This window comes from Aquarana catesbeiana, linkage group LG12 (genome assembly GCF_042186555.1).
Source record: "Aquarana catesbeiana isolate 2022-GZ linkage group LG12, ASM4218655v1, whole genome shotgun sequence".
Lineage (NCBI taxonomy): Eukaryota > Metazoa > Chordata > Amphibia > Anura > Ranidae > Aquarana > Aquarana catesbeiana.
Genome location: NC_133335.1, coordinates 200,629,118 through 200,649,319, shown reverse-complemented (window position 1 = coordinate 200,649,319; position 20,202 = coordinate 200,629,118). Strand labels below are relative to the sequence as shown.

The window sequence follows — 20,202 nt, the reverse complement described above, 5'->3', positions numbered from 1 at the left end:
TCAATGAAGTCACCTGGGATCACCAACGCTGTGTTTATATTTCTACAGCGCCGGGGGCCTGTGTTTTAGCACTAGGAGTGTGATGTGTACACTTCAGTTGGAGCTTGAGATTGATGCTCGTTTACATGGGGGGCAAACAACATTTTTTTAAAATTGGTATGTTATTGTAATGAAATTAAAGGATTTTTTCAAGGTGTGTGTGTTTATCTACATGTAACTCTTTGTGGGAATGGGTTAGGGGTAAGATGTACTAATGTACATATTCATCAGGGATGGGGCAGACATCTGGCTGGCTTATTATTATAAAATGGCAGTGCACATTCATAAAAAGGGAAAAGGGCATGGAGTTCCCCCTAAAATTCCACCCAGACCCTTATCCAGTCATGCAACCTAGGTGGCCAGGAAAGAGTGAGCAGCTAGTGTGTGCCCCCTCCCCACCTCCTGTCTTATTGTACTAAACCAGGGCACATGCCTTTTAACTGTGAGGGAGGGGATCTTTAAAGGGAGGGAGAGGGTCACAAAAGCTCCCCTCCTTGCAAGGTACCCTTGTCCCAATGTTGAGGTGACATGGTCAATGACATCTCCTAGGATATCCAGCACATGTGGGGTAAACATGATCATGTGTTGGGTTGTCCTGACTATGAATGGATTACATCACTGCACGCCGTGATTGAAGATGGATTTGCATCACTGTATGATGTGATGTGATGATACTGTATTACATGGGAGAGGGGGCATTATTGAAAAATAGGATTGTATTTTTTATAATGCAACTAAAGGACTTTTTCTAAGGTATTTGGTTGTTTACATTTAACTGTTTGACGGAATGGGTAAGAGGTACTAATGTATCGCTGTACTCATTCCTCTGATAGGGGACAGATATCTTAATGCCCCATTAAAGGGTGCTCCAAGAATTTTCTAAAAGCCCCACCCATATTACCCCATCTCCTTCTTGGGGTATCAACATTGGGACAAGGGTGCTTTGCAAAGGGGGGGAGGCTTTGTCACCACCACCCCCCCTCCTCCATTGTTGAAAGACATGTAGCCTGGTCTGATACAGGAATTGTGCTTGACTTTTCTGTCCACCCAGGCTACATGAATACCTGAATAAGAGGCTAGGTGGAACAATAAGTGGAAGACCACAACATTTTTTTCATGCACCACCAAGCATGTTATTTAAAGGATTTGTGTATTTTCATTTTGCCCCTTCAGCCACAAAAAATAAATATGGGGCGGCACAGTGGTGTAGTGGATAGCACTTTTGCCTAGCAGTAAGAAGGGTTGCTGGTTCAAATCCAAACCACCACACTGTGGGTTTCCTCCCACACTTCAAATAAATGCTGGTAGGCTAATTGGATCCTGTCTAAATTGTCCCTAGTATGTATGAATGTGAGTTAGGGACCTTACAGTGTAAGCTCCTTGAGTGTAGGGACTGATGTGAATGTACTGTACAATGTATATGTAAAGCGCTATATAAGTACCTGAAATAAATAAACAAAAAGACCCTCTACCTTGTGTAGCACCCTCTAGTGTTAGTGTAGGTAATTTTATTTTGGTATGACTCATGGTAACTGTGTAAGTCTGTAATTAGTTTGGGTTACTACAGGTCAGGCTGGATGGCTCTACAGTGCAGATCTCTGGTACCTCCCTCTGGATCCAGAAGTTTGGAGAAGCTTCTGGAAGTTAGTGGGTGGAGGCCAGAGGTCCTGGTCTGCATACTTAAGGGAATGTGGCCAATCCCCAGGCAGAGAGCCTGGCAGGGTGGCTAGTTCAGCCCTTATAGTGCCTTGCAAAAGTATTTACCCCCCTTGGCTTTTTACCTATTTTGTTACATTACAGCCTTTAGTTCAATGTATTTTTAATCTGAATTATATGTGATGGATCAGAACACAATAGTCTAAGTTGTTGAAGTAAAATTAGAAAAATATATACATAAAACTAATTTTTCAGAAATAAAAATCTGATAATTGACATATGCGTATGTATTCACCCCCTTTGTTATGAAGTCCATAGAAAGCTCTGGTGCAACCAATTACCTTCAGAAGTCACATAATTAGTGAAATGATGTCCTCCTGTGTGTAATCTAAGTGTGACATGATCTGTCATTACATATACACAACTTTTTGAAAGGCCCCAGAGGCTGCAACACCTAAGCAAGAGGCACCACTAACCAAACACTGCCATGAAGACCAAGGAACTCTCCAAACAAGTAAGGGACAATGTTGTTGAGAAGTACAAGTCAGGGTTAGGTTATAAAAAAATATCCAAATCTTTGATGATCCCTAGGAGCACTATCAAATCTATCATAACCAAATGGAAAGAACATGGCATAACAGCAAACCTGCCAAGAGACGGCCGCACACCAAAACTCACGGACCGGGCAAGGAGAGCATTAATCAGAGAGGCAGCACAGAGACCTAAGGTAACCCTAGAGGAGCTGCAGAGTTCCACAGCAGAGACTGGAGTATCTGTACATAGGACGACAATAAGCCGTACGCTCCATAGAATTGGGCTTTATGGCAGAGTGGACAGAAGAAAGCCATTACTTTCAGCAAAAAACAAAATGGCACGTTTGAGTTTACGAAAAGGCATGTGGGAGACTCCCAAAATGTATGGAGGAAGGTGCTCTGGTCTGATGAGACTAAAATTGCTATGTCTGGCGCAAACCCAACACATCACATCACCCAAAGAACACCATCCCCACAGTGAAACATGGTGGTGGCAGCATCATGCTGAGGGGATGTTTTTCAGCAGTCAGGACTGGGAAACTGGTCAGAGTTGAAGTGGTGTTCCGGCCGAAATTATACTTTTTAAATAAAAATACCCCTATAATACACAAGCTTAATGTATTCTAGTAAAGTTAGTCTGTAAACTAAGGTCTGTTTTGTTAGTTTATAGCAGTAGTTTGTTATTTTATAAACTTGCAGCAGGCCGTGGCCATCTTAAGTGTGGGCATCTGAAGCCAGACTGTATTTCTTCCTGGATCTCATCTTTGCATATCTCGCACATACTCAGTGCAGCACAAGCAGTGTAATAGGTTTCAGGTCAGGTTTCCATAACACCGGCAGTGTCAGAGGAAGTTGCCGCCCCTTCCCAGAAGGCATTGCAAACAGGAAATGATGCAATGGGCCACAGCCACGGAGGAGGAAGTGAAAAATTAATACAGCAGATATACAGTAGGTGCTGAGAAAAAAAATAAAAAAATATCCAATTCGTTCACAGTGCACAGTTTAGTGAGGGATGCTGAAGAGTTGTAAAAATGGGTGGAACTCCACTTTAAGGGAAAGAGGGATGGTGCTAAATACAGGGATATTCTTGAGCAAAAGCTGTACCACTCTGTGTGTGATTTGAGGCTAGGATGGAGGTTCACCTTCCAGCAGGACAGTGACCCCAAACACAATGCTAAAGCAACACTTGAGTGGTTTAAGGGGAAACATGTAAATGTACTGGAATGGCCTAGTCAAAGCCCAGACCTCAATCCAATAGAAAATCTGTGGTCAGACTTAAAGATTGCTGTTCATAAGTGCAAACCATCCAACTTGAAGGAGCTGGAGCAGTTTTGCAAGGAGGAATGGGCAAAAATCTCAGTGGTAAGATGTGGAAAGCTCATAGAGACTTATCCAAAGCAACTTGGAGCTCTGATAGCCACAAAAGGTGACTCTACAAAGTATTGACTTTAGGGGGGTGAATAGTTATGCACATTGACTTTTTCTGTTATTTTGTCCTATTTGTTGTTTGCTTCACAATAAAAAAAAAAAAAAAATCTTCAAAGTTGGGGGCATGTTCTGTAAATTAAATGATGCAAATCCTCAAACAATCCATGTAAATTCCAGTTTGTGAGGCAACAAAACATGAAAAATGCCAAGGGGGGTGAATACTTTTGCAAGGCACTGTAAATATGGTGGAGTCTGGTCAGCAGGGAGTCGGTCAGGGGGGACTCCAGGCTGGGGCCTGGGCTGGCTTGGCAGAATCCTTTCGGTGTCCAGTTTGAGATGGAATCTTGCCTAAGAGCCGCAGGGTGCAAGGAGGACAGAGTACATCAACACACCTAGGGATTTATAAGGGGAGAGACTGCCACATGTAGCAATCTTTTAAAGGACAACGCTGTGCTTAACCATTTTATCCATTGTCCTGGGAGATCTTCAGAGCAGCCAGGTGGGCTGGAAGACAAGCAGCAAGGAGGGCTGGTAGTACGTGCAGGCAGTGGGACTGGGAGCAATTCTACAGAGGAGAGAAGATACTCCTGCATGCAATTTTGCAACATTTTGTGCTATTTTCCAAAGGGGACTAATGCCGCGTACACACAACCGGACTTTCCGGTAAACTAGGTCCGACTGTCTTCCCGACGGACTTTTGGCAGAGTTCTGACGGACTTTCAGAATGAACGGACTTGGCCACACACGAACGGACTAAGTCTGGTTGAAAGTCCGTCCGTTTTGTATGTGATGACGTAAACGGGACAAAAAAAGGAAGTTCAATGGCCAGTAGCCAATAGCTTCCCTTGCGTCGTATTTGGTCCGTCGGACCAGCACACAGACAAACGGTTTTCCTGATTTTTAGTCCGTCAGACAGATTTGAAACATGTTCTATTTCTAGGTCCGTCAGATTTTTTCGGACTAGCCCACACACGTTCGGATTGTCCGACGGACCTAGTTTGCCGGAAAGTCTGGTCATGTGTACGCGGCATAAGTGCTCCCAGTCCACAAGGGACTTTGGCCACTGATCCTTAAAGACTGTGTCCAGGAAGGAGAACATTCCAGGATCTTTTTTTCTGTACACAGGAAGGAAGTTGTTCCCATCTGTTGTTTCAAGTTGGGCATCCCATAACACCTCTACCTCATCCAAGTTGTTATTCCTAATAAAAACAACAACAACAAGCACAGGGACTGATTTCTGGTGTCCAGATGCAAGTGGAAAATGCATGTTGCCTGGCCGTGCAGGAATATGGGAACCAGTTACCAGTAGCCCTTGCGGGGGGGGGGGTAGTGTTAAATTTGCAAAACAGTATTTTTACAAAAATTTTGCCAATGGCAGTGGCCAGCTCCCCATGCCCCTTTTGTAACAAAAAGCTTGCTTATTAACCTTGAAAATGGCCAAAAATCTTTACAAGATTCGCCCTTCCATAGACTTCAATGGGGGTTGGTGTTACGTTTGGAGTTCAAGGACTTCCTACAGGTTTCCCCTGAACCTCTGGCGAACCGAACCCAAACAGATTCACTCATCCCTAATGGTAACCAAAGGCACGTTACCAAGGTCAGGTAAGAAAACAAAGAGTATTATTAACAAACAAATACATTAAGACCTGTGTTGACAGACTTTGAGCTTGTGTTCATTGGCAAAAGCAACTTGCTATCAATTGCATTCTGCTCACAGTTGACATCAGTTTGAGACACTTCTGAGATCATTCAGACTTCATTGACAGATACATTTGACCTCCTTTTAAGCTGCATCAACTTTCTCAAGCTGCTTTTGATGTCTTTATTAGCTTGTATGAGGAGCGAAGCCGTTCTGCCGTGAACAAAAACCCATCAGCACAAACTCTAAACATGTTCAGTTATTATATACAATTTCCTAGAACCATGGTCAGAAAAAAGTTACCAGAACCATGATCAGGGCTAGATTGCAGGTAAAGAGAATCAGATTTTTCACATATAGGAGAAAAGCTAATATTAGATCTAATCTTCCCCCATTAAAAATTCATTAAAACAAGTACCTCTTCTGTGCTTATAATATAGAGACAACAAAGAGAAAATTCCATCTACAGTACATCATCAGGGTATTAGAAATCAACAATGGGTGCAACGGGCTCACGCATCACCTAAGACAACACTTTATTTGTAAAAGGCAGTAAAATACTTACAAACAAGTCAAAATTACAGTCATGTAATCATACAGATAGATCAATGGGAGTATACTCGTAGCAACATGTTGTTGGTAAACCGTGAGGAGTAGATGAATTTCGAGGGACAAACCTTCTTCCTCAGATGGATTTAAAAATAAAGTGATGCCGAAGGCTGTTGTATTCTCTCTTTTTTTTTTTTTTTTTTTTTTTACTTTAGCACTATTTCAAGATTACTCGGAACTGAAGTGAGCTGCAAGGCCAAGTACGATTACATGGCATCATGCACATCTAACTAGTGAATGAGAAGAATTTTTCAATTCTGTGCCTAATTACATCCTTTAGTACTCGAGCGCTGGTAGTGTGTTTGTGTTATATTCTCTGCATTATTCACTGACAAAAAAAAAATAGTGAATGAGAAACAAACTACATTATGACCACTAGAAGGAGCTGAGGAGCATACTTTTTTCTTATGACACTCAGTGCCTCCCAATGACCAAAATTAATTTTTTTCCCATTCATAATAATTTTTTTTTTTTTGATGAATAACATTAGATCTGCAGAGATACCAGTCTGAGAACATTAGATTTTGGCCCATTTACAAAAAATGTACATGCAGTTTTGATGAATGAACAGCTACGCACATTTTTTGATAAATACACCTCTATAGTTTCAATGAACTGACAAAGTCTAGCCATTTTGACCACCAGATGGTGACCACTTTTTGGTAGTTCTAATTCACAGGGACAGCCAAATGCAATGTACAGAAAAGACCTATATTAAAGCTAAATGATTGAAGAATTACAAGGGTTGCCACGACACTCTATGTTTGAAGTAAATGCCCAGGTGCTCATCCACAGCAGTGTTTTTATTGTTAACATTTCGATGAAACTCAATCCATCTTTCTCAACACTTGAGAAAGATGGACTGAGCTTCATGGAAACGTTGACGAAAAAAAACACTGCTGTTTTTGATTTCCTCCTCTGCAAGACCCATGAGTGCCTCTAAACCAGTTTTGGATTTTTAAAACTAGATGATAGTATAATCTCTGGTGCCTGATGATGTCAAATAAAGACGAAACGCATTGGTCCATGGTGTAATTTCTGCCTAAGCCACTTCCAATACATAGAGCTCATACCCAGGCATACAAGAAAATGGGCAAATGAGAAACACCATTCCAATATACTGGTAATGATATTTTATATTTGAACCTGTCATGAGTTTCTTTTAAATGTAAGTGCACACTTGATTTTTTATTGTTTTTTGCACAATATCATTTTTTGTTTTGCACAATTTATTTTTGCTATATGGTTGTGATGACTAAATAAGAATATTGGTTTGCACATGATCATAGTATTTTTGTGTGAAACTACTAGGAATATTTATACATTTTTGTACACTAGTTATTATCAGTTTTATGAGCACACAATTCAATGTTAATTTTGTGTACTGAGTTCATCATTGTGGTTTATATAAGTTTTCGCACGGCTCTTCCGATGGAGCATACACATGGTCGGACTTGCCGCCAACAAGCTCACATCCAACATTTCCTGTCAGAAAATCCGATCGTGGGTACGCGGCATAAGTGTTTAAATTTTGTATATTAAAGCTACACATTCATTGACCCATACCGTTCATACAATAGAAATTTCTCCTGCCTAAGCCTAAGCAGGAAGGGGGTTCTCCCCTGAAACGCGTCAGCCATCGCTATATCCACTTGACGTCAAGTCCTGATTTGTCAATGTTCAGAACTGCGTACCTGAAACATTGTCAATGCCTGTTATCCATGTTCGTTTTTGAGTATATATTTTGCTGTTTTACACTTCAATAAAGCTTTACCAGTGGTAATGCACTAGGTCGGTGCGCCCTCCTTTTCTCTTTTTTCTCATACCGTTCATACCAGAAAATGTTACAATGACTTTCTCCAACCCAGCGGAAATGATTTCATGACCCTACTGCATCCTAGAACACCAACAATAGGATTTGTAGCTCTCAACTTTTTGTAATAAACAGACACCAGAGCCACACAAGGGAGACCTCCATTTTCACAATGCAGAACGCTCCAATGTGCTCTAGATTAGGTCTGTAAATCTGTCTCCGCTGCTAGAGAAAACAATTATTATAAGTCTCTCAGTCCCAACAACAGCAGCGATAAGCTCATGCATCACACAGATCCTTTAGAGTGAAGGGGTTTCTAAATGCTGAGAAATCCCCTCTCCCAAGGCCCTAATAGAGGCAGCTGCATCACTGCGGTCTTATTAAGACACTGAATCTTGTGCTACGGGACTGAAACATGGAAATAATGAGAGCACCAGTTTTACAGAGGATTTCCTAAGGTATTTCTCATTTTAAGGTTAACTCTTTCAGCAAGATGTAAGGCGATTATTTATTTTTGACCTCCTATATTACCCTTGCTTTGGAATCCTCACAGCCCCCATGAAAAGAAAAAACTATAAAAGAGATGCACATGCATGGTAAATTACCCAAAGTGCTTTTTGTGTGGATGTAAACTCAAAATCCATATTTAAAGATCTAAACCCTAATTTCACCATTTTGTTTGCTGAAGCAAATCCTAAACAATGGGCATGCTCTTCTTCTAGAATGTTCCTGTAGCCTCCTTCAGCAACTTAGTTTCTACAATGTACATGCATTCACTCCAGTGTTGGTTGCAGACCATTGCTCTGGACTGGCTTTCTGGTGGGGACTAAGGTCCAGTGCACACTGGGCACTTGGCATTGCCTAGCTCTGCTGCAGGCAGCCTGTCAATTTTTATAAGACAGCAGCTGTGGGTGGACAAGTCTGGACTGGGCAGCTAGCGGTATGTACATTTACATAACTCCCAATTGTCCATGGTTTTGAGAGATTGTACCTGATTTGGAACAAGGTCCCTCTGTCTATCTTTCCTCCACTTTTGTTTCTCAGTTTGGTCTGATCTATATAGTTGTATATAAAATGCACTTTTAATCTTCTAAAAAGTGTTTCCCAGTGCTAAACTATTCATCCAGTGTGACAGAACCGCTTTGGCACCCTGCTTGGGTGCTTCCGTCCACCAAACAGTGCCTCCTGCCCTCCAAACCGTTCCAAGCAGACCGAGAGGTTATACCGGCCCATTTTACCCCAAGCATCATACACAGACAAGATGTTGGGATAGAACCAAAGGAATGGCTCTTCGTTGAACAGAAATACAGGTTTTTTTTTTTTTCTTCCATATTTTTATTGAAGATTTTCATGGAAATTACATTATACAATTGGACATTGTATGTCGTGCAACGACATTTTGGTTAGTCAATACAAGGTAAACTGTTCAACTTGTGATTTCAACACATATAGCAATTCACCAACTTGGGTTGGTTATAACTTTTATTAAACATATATCTATTGTAGCTTCTAAGTTACCGGAGTTGTTATTCGTATTTGCGTAGTTTGACCTCTTCACTAGAGTCGCACCCCAAATGGGATCTTTAGTGCCACAGGAGTGAAGAGGCCCTGTCTTTCATAAGATTAAATTGGTAAATATGTGCTAGTTAGAACTAGCTGTTGCATACAACTTGTTTCTCTTGTCTACATAAAGGTATTGCTCGGTCAAGAAGAAGGGGTATGTATCAGTGTTTAGGTTAGTGGTTTGCGCATTGCGTAGTCCAGTTAGTCCATGGTTGCCAGTTCTTGTTTGTTTTCGTCACCTGGCCAGTGTGCGTAGCTGTTGTGATCTCGTAGCTGTAGTGAAGGGATACTAAGTCAATGACTTGAGTTATTGTCAAGGGATTGTCAGACTTCCAATTTCTGGTTATGTTGAGTCTTGCTGCCAGGAGGATATGAGTGATCACTGGCCTGAATGAGTATGGGATTGATTCAATAGTTAGGTTAAGTATCGCCAGTGCTGGGGAGGGGTGAATTCTAATTTGGGTTATGTTCGAGATTAAATTGAAAATTCTTTCCCAGTAGTTGTGTAGTTTAGTGCACGTCCAGAATATATGAAGTACGTCGCTAGGAGAAGAGTGACATCTCCAGCATATATTGGGAGTTTTTGGGTTAAAGATTGTAATTCTGGCTGGGGTGATATACCAACGTAATGTGATTTTCTGTGTGAGTTCCCATAGGGCCGCGCAATTAGTGGCCTTGTATATAGTTTTGAAGGCAAGTTGCCATTGGTCTTCCGTATAAGACTGAGCTAGATCTTTTTCCCAACTTTGGTGGGGTTTTAGTTTAAGGAAGGTACGTTTGTTGTGGAGAATGTTGTAGAAGTAGGATATACCTCTAGTTTTAGTGGCTGTGTTGGTGAGATATTCCCAGGTTTTAGGGTGAATATTGTAGAGGGGGAGGGTTAGAGTATTTAGGTAGTGGTGTAGACGTATGTAAGTGAATTTGTCAGATGCAGTTAGATTGAATTCGGCTTGAAGTTGTGCGAATGATTTAATGTGGTTGTTATGTAGTAGATCTTGTATGAGAAGTATACCTTTGGCGGTCCAAGGTGATAGGGAGATTTCTGGTAATGTGTGATTTAGGGATTCCAAGGGGATGCAACTTAGAGACGTGGCGGGATTGGAAGTGAGTAAAGTTACTGATTTCTTCCATGCGAGTGCCGAAGCTCTCATGGTCGGGGGAAATGCTTTTGGTATTATGGTTCCCAGTGGAATACTAAGTATCCAAGTTCTCAAGTTGGGTTGAGATAATGAGGATCTTTCAATTTGTCCCCAAAGTGTTGTGGGTTGTGTTTGGAACCAGGCAGGCATTTGAGCTAGGATTGTTGCTAAGTAATAGTCCTCAAAGTCTATAGATCCTGTTCCACCGACTAGTTTGTGTTTTACTAAGTTGTATTGGGCACTTCTCGTTTTTTTCCCGTTCCATAAATATTTGTTGAATATTTTTTTGAGAGATTTGAAGAAGGTGGTTGGCAAAGGTATAGGTAGGGTTCTAAAGTGATAGAGTATTTGGGGAAGGCATATCATCTTAAATGCTGCAAGTCTGCCCGACCATGAGAGTTCGTGCTTTGCTATTTGTTGTGAAGTAGATTGAATTTGTTGTAAGAGTGGTATGTAGTTGCATGAATATATTTTCTTAGTTTCCCTCGGGAGTTGAATGCCCAAGTATGATATGTCGGTTTCTGCCCATTTAAATGGGTATTGTAGTTGTAGGAGGTGTTTCATGGTGGTGTTTATGTTTATGTCTAGTATGAATGATTTGATCACATTAACCTTGTAATAGGAGATCGAGCTAAACCATGTGAGCAGTTTTTGTACTTCTGCCAGGGAAACAGTCGGGTTTGTAAGGATTAGAATTACATCGTCCGCGAATAGACTGATTTTGTGGTGTGAGAGGCCTATACGCATACCTGAGATGTTAGGGTGGGAACGTACATGCTCAGCCAGGGGTTCCATAAGCATGTTAAATATTAGAGGGGAGAGGGGGCAGCCCTGGCGTGTGCCGTTTGTGATGGGGAATGGACGTGAGAGCATGCCTTCTGTGAACACTTGAGCCTCAGGGTTGGAATACAATGCTAGGATGGCTGTTAGGATCTGTCCCTGGAATCCAAATTTGCGTAGGACTGCTTCTAAGTAAGTCCAGTGTACTCTATCGAACGCCTTCTCTGCATCCAGGGAAAGAAGCAGAGAAGGCGTTCCAGTGGATTCAGCGTGGTGAATGAGGTCTAGCATTCTTCTGGTGGCATCTGAAGATTGTCTGCCTTTGGTAAAACCAGTCTGATCTTGGTGTATGATAGTTGGCATGATCTCGTTTAGTCTGTTGGCTATGGTTTTGGAGTAAATTTTTAGGTCTAGGTTGAGTAGGGAGATAGGGCGAAAATTTTGGGGGGCATCCGACTGTTTCCCTGGTTTTGGTATGGTTATTACTAGCGCTTTTAAGTATTCTTTCGAGAAGCTAGCAGAGGAGGCAGCGTGGTTAAAGAGATCAGTAAGGTGTGGGATTAGTTGATTGGAGAACAATTTGTAGTATTCCTCTGTTATCCCGTCTGGGCCTGGTGCTTTGCCACTAGGCAATGAGTCAATAGTAGCCTTGATTTCCAGGTCTGTGAATGGTGCATTCAAGGTGGTCAGTTGGTCTAAAGAAAGTTTGGGTAGATTGATTTTAGTGAGGAAGTTATCAATGTCGTCTGGTGTGGGTTGGGGGGTTTGGTGGTCTTGTTTTAAGTTGTACAGGTCTTCATAGTAGGTGCTAAAAGCATCTGCAATGTCTTGGGGGTTGGTCAGTGGGGTGTTAGTGTGGGGGTGTTTAAGTAGTGTAATTCTAGTTTTATTGCGTCTTCCTTTGAGTCGTTGGGCTAAAGAAATACAGGTTTTTATACACTTCAAAAGTAGGTCAGTCACCACATGAACAATAAAACAAAATATTTACCCAAAACATCACACAACAGTTTGGATAATGAGGTAGAGCTGACACAAGGCTAATCCCATCATGTAGGATCCTCCAAGAGTTAGCCAAATTAGCCAACAGACAGAGACAATAGGTGATTCAATTAACAATGGGAATGTACACCTAGAGACATACAATGGGAGAGACACAAACTTGTGTATTCTGTCCACTAGACAAGTCATCGGAAAACAAACAATGTTCCAGCAGTCTGATAAAGTGGAATTTATTTATCTTTATTGATCTCTTGATTCTCCCCAACCCAGTCTGCAGGAGGGTCACCATATTCCTTCTGACCATTAGCCTGTACAAGATTAATATTACACCTTTCCAACCACTCCAGAAGGGAAACTTTATTGTCCTTATTCAGAGAATTAATCCAAGTCTCGGTCTCAGTGTCCATTACATTGTTGTCCATTTTTATAGAATGATCTGCTCTCTCCATGGGCCATAATCAGTGGGTAGGAGGCTTGCCTCTAGTCCTCTCCAAAATCCACTGTCCCAGTTGGGTATGTCACACCCAGTTTTGAAATTGCTGCATTTGTACATTTTAAAGCCAGTATAAAGGAATTGGTAAAAAAAAAAAAAAAAAAAAAGCACTTGCGAGTTTAACTAATTTTTTTAGTATAATTCTCCTTTTAAGGGGGTGTGTCAAGGGTTGTGTCCTATGTCTACATATTTTTGCTAATAGAAGTCACTCGTTCCCATCTCAAAAAGTTGGGAGGTATGCATTTAGGGCGTTCATCCATAGGCACACACTGCTCTAAACTCTCATAGAGTTTTACAGCCTGATGGGGCTGGACGGTGTGCCTGTGCTCTCCAGCGGCAGCTAAATGGTGGAGCTAAACGTCCAGTGTGCATGAGGCCAAAGGATGACCATGCCTGCACATTTAGCACTGGCAATGTCCATTTGTAGCCTCCAGGTAAACAACAGACTGACAATGCAGAAGAGCATTTTGGAGACAATGATACAGCATTAACACCATATACTGTAAGAGCTGGTGTCTGAACAAGGACATTTATGGCAGGATTACCTGGTATTATTTTAATGAAAGCATCGTATTTTAAAAAATGTTAAATTACCTCTGAAATGACATTACCATGTTATAGATTAACTTGAGATGTTAGTGATTGGGAATACGTATACTTTAATCCCTTTACGCTAGCACTGTGCATATATGCAGTGGCAGGCAGAGATGGGACAAGGTCATGTAGAGCCCAGGGTGAACAAGTCCACCCTGCCCCCCCCAAGATGTATGAGCATTATGTGTCAGCAAAAATCCACCACCCAAAAAAGAATTGAGCACTAATCTGCATGCTTATCCCTAAGCATAAATCCCCCCTCCTCCCAGTACAACCCCCCCACCCATTCCCCCAGCACAAAAAAAATAAAATCACCCCTCCTAGCACAAATCCTCTACTCCTCACATTTTCCCTCCGAGTACACATCCCCGCCCCCCTTCAAATCGACCTCCCCTAAAAAAAATTCCCCTTCCAGCTCAATTCCCCTACCTCCCTCCACCATATCACCTCTTTTAGCACAAACCCCCCAAATCCCCCCTTCTAGCACAAATCCCCTTCCCCCCTCCCCCCTCCTTACACAAATCCCCCTAAATCACCACTCCTAGCACACACACCCAAGTTCCCCCTCCTAGAACAATTCATTTCCCCTGCAGCCCCCAAAATTCCCCCTCCCAACACAAATCCCCTCCCACCCAATCTCCTCACAGTGCCCCTCCCCCCACCTCACATGATACCACAGTGCCCAGGGCAGTTGTCCCTCCTGCCCACCCCTTGTCCCAGCCCTGGTGGCAGGGCCTTAACACCTAGCCATCATACATACTGTATGCATTGCTGTGTTGTTCTGGAGCACGCTCCACCAGCACCCCTAGAACTGTGACCAAGTTGTAACTGACATCTCTCAGTCAGCTACCAATGCTCAGGAGCCAGACAGGACAGGCTCGCAACTATATCAGCACTGCGCAGCCAATCACAGTGCTCCGTAATCAGGGGTGCTCCTACCAGCTTCGGGCTTCATGGCCCATTACAGCACTGGCTCCTACTGGGATAAACAAGTTAGGTGTGTGCAGTAGCATACATTAGTATTTATAGATTGCTCAAGATAATCGTATTTTGGTCTTGGTATGATGTATTACCTAGTGATCCTGCTAGTAACAGCACTACCCAATGAGCTTCTGGTTGCAGGCTGACAATGCCAAGCCACTGCCTCATATTTATGAGTAGTGATGGAGCCTGGCGTACATGGTCCTTTAGTGAGACTACAGCACGCGGAGCCAATGCACAGTCCCTGTAGTCAGCCAATATCAACCTGCCTATATTCTGTAGCAACTTTACTCCAAAGCAGCCCAATAGTGCCAAAACCTGGAGAAATATGGTTTGTGAGGACAGGACAAAAAACTGGACATATTTTTAATGATATTGAATTGTTTAATAGCTACAATAAATGGCAATTAAGGCTTGGTGCATACATGATAAAAAAAAAAAAAACAGATTCCGTACCCCTGGCAGCTTCTAGCTATCCAGTGGAGTACAAACCATCCATAGGAAAGACTAGGGTTGTAATGTATGTCTGCACTAGGCACAAGGGCGTTTTTCTAGCAAAGGCTGTACAGCTCCCGGTTGGGCCTCACAGTAAAGAACCCAGGAAGAAGGAATAAAGGTAAGTGTTTTAGTATGCGGAGGGTGGTGTTTATTAAAAGGATAACTTCACTTAAAGTTTTCATTTCCAGACTCATACTTAAAAGACTAGTTGGTAGGGTCACATGTTCCATTTCACTATGCAAAATGTTGCTTTGTGTAGAAATGCACAGTTAATAACATTTCTACTGTAAAGCAGCTGTATCACTGAAATGGGGATAAATAGAAAAGAAGATTACACATAAAATATATCTGAACTAAGGGCTTTGAGGAAATGGAAAATCAGGACACTGAAATAGATTCAAAATGTAAAATCTATAGAGCCTATTTGTAGAAATTGGAAGACACCAAAACTGGAGGTATTGCTTGCAGTAATATGCCAGCTCTCAGTTTCCAGTTTCTATTCCACACATAAAATATAACCACTGGAACCTGGTTGGTTCATAGTTACATAGTTACATAGTAGGCGAGGTTGAAAAAGTCCAACCAGGGGCATTACTAGAAATAGCAGGGCCCCATAGCAAAATGTTGTATGGGGCCCCCCTGCAAACAGCCCCCCCCCCCCACAGCTGCCCTAGTGTTAATGCAGCGTGACCTGTGCCCAATACAGCGTGACCTGTGCCCAATACAGCGTGACCTGTGCCCAATATAGCGTGACCTGTGCCCCATACAGCATGACCTGTGCCCAATACAGCCTGGTCTGCCTGTGCCCCATACAGCCCCACCTATGCAGAGGAAGAGGCAAGCCACCCGGATCAGCAGAGAGCGGGATTGGCCGCTGTAATAGCTTTCATTTGAATTTCCCGTCTTCCCGGGGCTCATCGTCACATGTCCCGCATTGGATCGGCGTTCTGTCTATCAAAGGCACCGGGCCAAAAGGTGGAGCTATGTGACGTGAGCCCCGGGAACACTGGAAGTTCTAATGAAAGCTATTACATCGGGCAATTCAGCTCTCTGCTGATACGAACAGGTCGCCTCTTCCTTTCCTCTCTCTTCCCCTGGCTGGGAGACTGTGCCGGCGGTGCTCTTATCCTCACTGGGCCCCACTCGGCTGCAGGCCCCATAGCGCCCGCATGGGTCGCTATGGTGGTAGTTACGCCCCTGAGTCCAACCTATGTGTGTGATTTTATGCCAGTATTACATTGTATGTCCCTGTATGTTGTGGTCATTCAGATGCTTATCTGATAGTTTTTTTAAATTATCAATGCCCCCCGCTGAGACCACCGCCTGTGGATAGGAATTCCACATCCTTATGCCGCATACACACGACTGGTTTTCCTGTCGGAATAAACTCCGAAGGTTTTTCCGACGGAGTTCCGATGGAATTCCGCTGAAACTGTCTTGCGTACACATGATCACACCAAAGTCCAATCGTCAAGAACGCGGTGACATACAGCACGTACGACGGGACTAGAAAAAGGAAGTTCAATAGCCAGTAGCCAATAGCTTCCGTCTCGTACTTGCTTCAGAGCATGCGTCGTTTTTGGTCCGTCGGAACAGCATACAGACGAGCGGTTTTCCCGATAGGAATTGGTTCCGTCGGAAATATTTAGAACATGTTTATTTCTAAAAAAACGCCGATGAGGCCTACACACGATCAGGATATACGATGAAAAGCTGCCATCTGACTTTTTCTGTCGGACATTTCGCTCGTGTGTACGTGGCATTACAGTAAAGAACCCTCTATGTAGTTTAAACCACTTTTCTTCTAATTTTAGTGAATGGCCGCGTGTCTTATTAAATTCCCTTACACAGAAAAGTTTTATCCCTATTGTGGGATCACCACTATGGTATTTGTACATTGAAATCATAGCTCCTCTCAAGCGTCTCTTCTCCAGAGAGAATAGGTTCAGTGCTCGCAACCTTTCTTCATAACTGATATCCTCCAGTCCCTTTATTAGTTTTGATGTCCTTCTCTGGACTCTCTCCAGTTCCAACACATCATTCCTGAGGACTGGTGCCCAGAACTGGACAGCATACTCCAGGTGAGGCTGGACCAGAGTCTTGTAGAGTGGGAGAATTATCGTTTTTTTTCATGGGTTATCCCCTTTTTAATGCGTGCCAATATTCTATTGGCTTTGCTTGCAGCAGCTTGGCATTGCATGTTATTGCTGAGCCTGTCATCTACTAGGACCTCCAGGTCCTTTTCCATCCTAGATTCGTAAGTGCAAATCATAAGTACAAATCAGAAAGCAAATAATAACCACCGTGCTTAAACCTTTAAAGTGTAACCCCACTTTTGTTAAGAAAATAAACAGTCCCCTCTGGGTCATCAAAGTACTTGACTAGGGGTATAAAATATGCTTTGTTCTCCTAATTGTTGGATCACCACTCCACCACTAATCTTTTCCTAAGAAAAAACACACAAAACCCAAGATGGAGTTTGATAGCCATACCAGCCTTTAATTAACAAAAATATTAATAACATATCAACATATAAGCCCATAAAATATAAGAACCTATAAACATATGCAACATATGAACATCCAGTACAGTCTGACAAATAGGAGTCACAAGGTCCTTGTGGGTATCTACCTCTAGTACTTGTGTAATCACTGCAAATTTTTAGGCCTCCAACCACAACAAACGCTGTCTCTGAGACAAACAACTACTTGCAGATACCACCAACCATAATAATGGGAGCCATACCCAGGATGGGTCCGTACAAATGTACATATTTTTCAATAATCAAACCCATAGAAGGACCTTGTATCCAGCCGGCTGCCACGACAATGCCACAAGATCCCAGTCCAAACGCAGACGGAATAACCCCTGAACAAAAAGGGCGGCAGGGTGGGCAGTGGTCTCAAGCATGCTCTCCTCCGACTGAAGGATTCAAAGATCCTCCAACAGATCCCCTTTCTGCAGACCCACCTGCTACCGCCCACCCCACCAATCATGTAAGTACTATTTAAATAATGCTTTAAACTGCCCTCAAACCCCTTCCCCATACCAAACCCCTTTTAACCTTGCCATGCCAGCCCTGCATTCATGCTTTTCCTTTTCCAACTCTGGGCCTTTCTTGATTGCAAGGATTTTAACAAACTTTGTTGCAGAGTCCTTCATTTTCTGCTTGAAAAAATAGCCATCACCATGTCCATTACAGACTGATTTTGATTGGGAGGGTCTGGTTCATTATAATCACCTTGTGTTCTCTCAGTGTTCTGATGGGAAAAGCTGCAATGTCTACAACCCTGTAGTGTAGAAGTATTTAACCCTTTGGGAGTATTTCCCCAAAACTGAAATTCCTCTTAAGTGGGTGCCTAAAATTTATCTTAGTGCAGATGTCTGGAAAAATCAGGGAGCCAATCGCACAAACAGGAAATTACATTTCTGTGTCGTTCTTTACACCAATGCAAGACAAGGCAAAAAGGCTTGCGCTGAGGTTATGTGCTTTGAACAAAATTACAGCTTGCAGTACTTTTTACCAGCACAGTGTGGTGTGATGCAATTCTCCTCATCACACCACACTGTGGCATGTAGAATTTAATAATATTTCAATAGTTTGCACAAAAAAAAAAGAAACAGAGTAAATTTTCCCTTAGTGAGGATAAGAAAACTTAGAACCTCCATTCACAGTTTTTTCTTGTGTGATTCCGACAACAATCAAGATGAAAAATCTAGACTTGTGCACAACGGAAAATTTAGTTTAGTTTCGGTTCGTTGTCATTCGTAAAATACATAATTTTGTTCTGTTATATTCGTTATGTTACGTTAATACGTTTTCGGTTAATTCTTTATTATTCGTAGAGTGTCGATATTCGTTATACTGAATCTCGAATCATGACGAATTCATTAGTTATATGCGCTATAATTTAGTTTGTATTCATTGAAATTCGACATTTATGTATGGATATATATTCGAGATAATGATTGGTAGTTTGGAAAGTCGTTTGTTTATTGAATCTATTAACACACACAATGACAATATCTCTTCTCCTCTGCTCAAATACAATACAACACCCTTCTCACTCAGTTCTCAGGAATGCACTTTGCCAGTAATTCAACCTCCAGCACAAAATTAATCAGCTGATTGGACTGTAAGATTTACTTTGAGTTGACCTTTTGTTTTATTAGACCTTTAACGAATTACCGAATCATGTTGAATTCATTCGTAATATCCACTATAATTTCTTTCGTATTCGTTGAAATTCGTTATTTTTTTATTTGGACATTCGGATGCATCCAAATGTCCGAAAGAAGCAAAATTCGGCCAAATTTCGATTTGTTACAAAACAAATTGCCCAAGCCTAGAAAAATTGTATTATTCTCAATCAGCCTGTTCACACGAGTGTTATGTCACTTGTCACATGAACCTTGAAGCCTCTTTAGGGGCAGAATTTAGCAATTTAGCATTTTTGGCCCCATAGACATCAATAAAATTGCCTGAAAAACACCTGAAAAAACAAATAAAAAACTAAACGCACAAATCTATTGCTGTGATACAAGTCCCACTTACAAATACACAACAGAAATCCCTCTAAAGCACCTGGCTATGCTCATGATAAGTTTGAATTTTGGCTTTGAGAATTTTTCACCAAAACAGAAGTCACCATTAAATAAATTCCCTTCTCACAGAGACAATGGTCGCTAGGACCAATAGAAGAAGAGAATCTTTCCAGCATGGATACAGACAGGAAAAAAAAAACTCACAGAAGGTCTAACCCTTCTGTATTCTATCCAAAATAAAAAATACAATTTTGACATTGAAAGACTTTAAGTCACTGAGCAACAAAATAATATCAAGAAAGGGAATTGAATAATACAATGCCTACTAGTTAAATTAAATAAATAAATACATGCATACATACAGTAAATAAAACAAATACATTAATTAAATAAAAAACAAAATAAAAAAAATGATGTTAAATAAAATAAATTTAAATAAATTAAAAGATACAAAGTAGTATTAGAAAATGTCTACTTACGGCATGGGTGAGCCAGAACACGAACTTCATCCACAGCAATGTATCCTGGGTGATCCTTGAGGGATACAGCTTCAAATATAATCTACAAAATAGGACAATATCAATAGAAAATGCCACAAAACTACACTATTAAAATCAAAGGTAAAACAGCTAACAGTTGAGATTCATGTATATAAAATGCACTTTTTATCTATCAAAATGTGTTTTCCAGTGCTAAACCTTTAATTTGATTTCTAAATTGCTGCATTTGTAGCTTCCATATGCCAATATAAAGGAATAGTAGTGGTAAAAAAAAAAATTGTGGGTTTAACCAATCTTATTTTTTTGTACAATTCTCCTTTAAGAGGGTGTGGCAAGGGGTGTGCCCTATGCCTGTATACTTTTGCTGATAGGTGTCCCTCATTCCCATCTCAG

At 41.7% G+C, this 20,202-nt stretch overlaps 1 protein-coding gene across 13 annotated transcripts in view; it reads right to left on the bottom strand.

The window, feature by feature from the left end:
• The window catches only part of PTPRT (protein tyrosine phosphatase receptor type T), a 645,628-nt gene that overhangs the window by 382,513 nt on the left and 242,913 nt on the right, over nucleotides 1-20,202 (bottom strand). For all 13 annotated transcript variants that reach the window (XM_073606476.1, XM_073606478.1, XM_073606484.1 and 10 more), the window contains exon 4: nucleotides 19,789-19,870. In XM_073606476.1, the coding sequence (XP_073462577.1) occupies nucleotides 19,789-19,870 (82 nt within the window). The remainder of the gene's footprint in view (nucleotides 1-19,788; nucleotides 19,871-20,202) is intronic.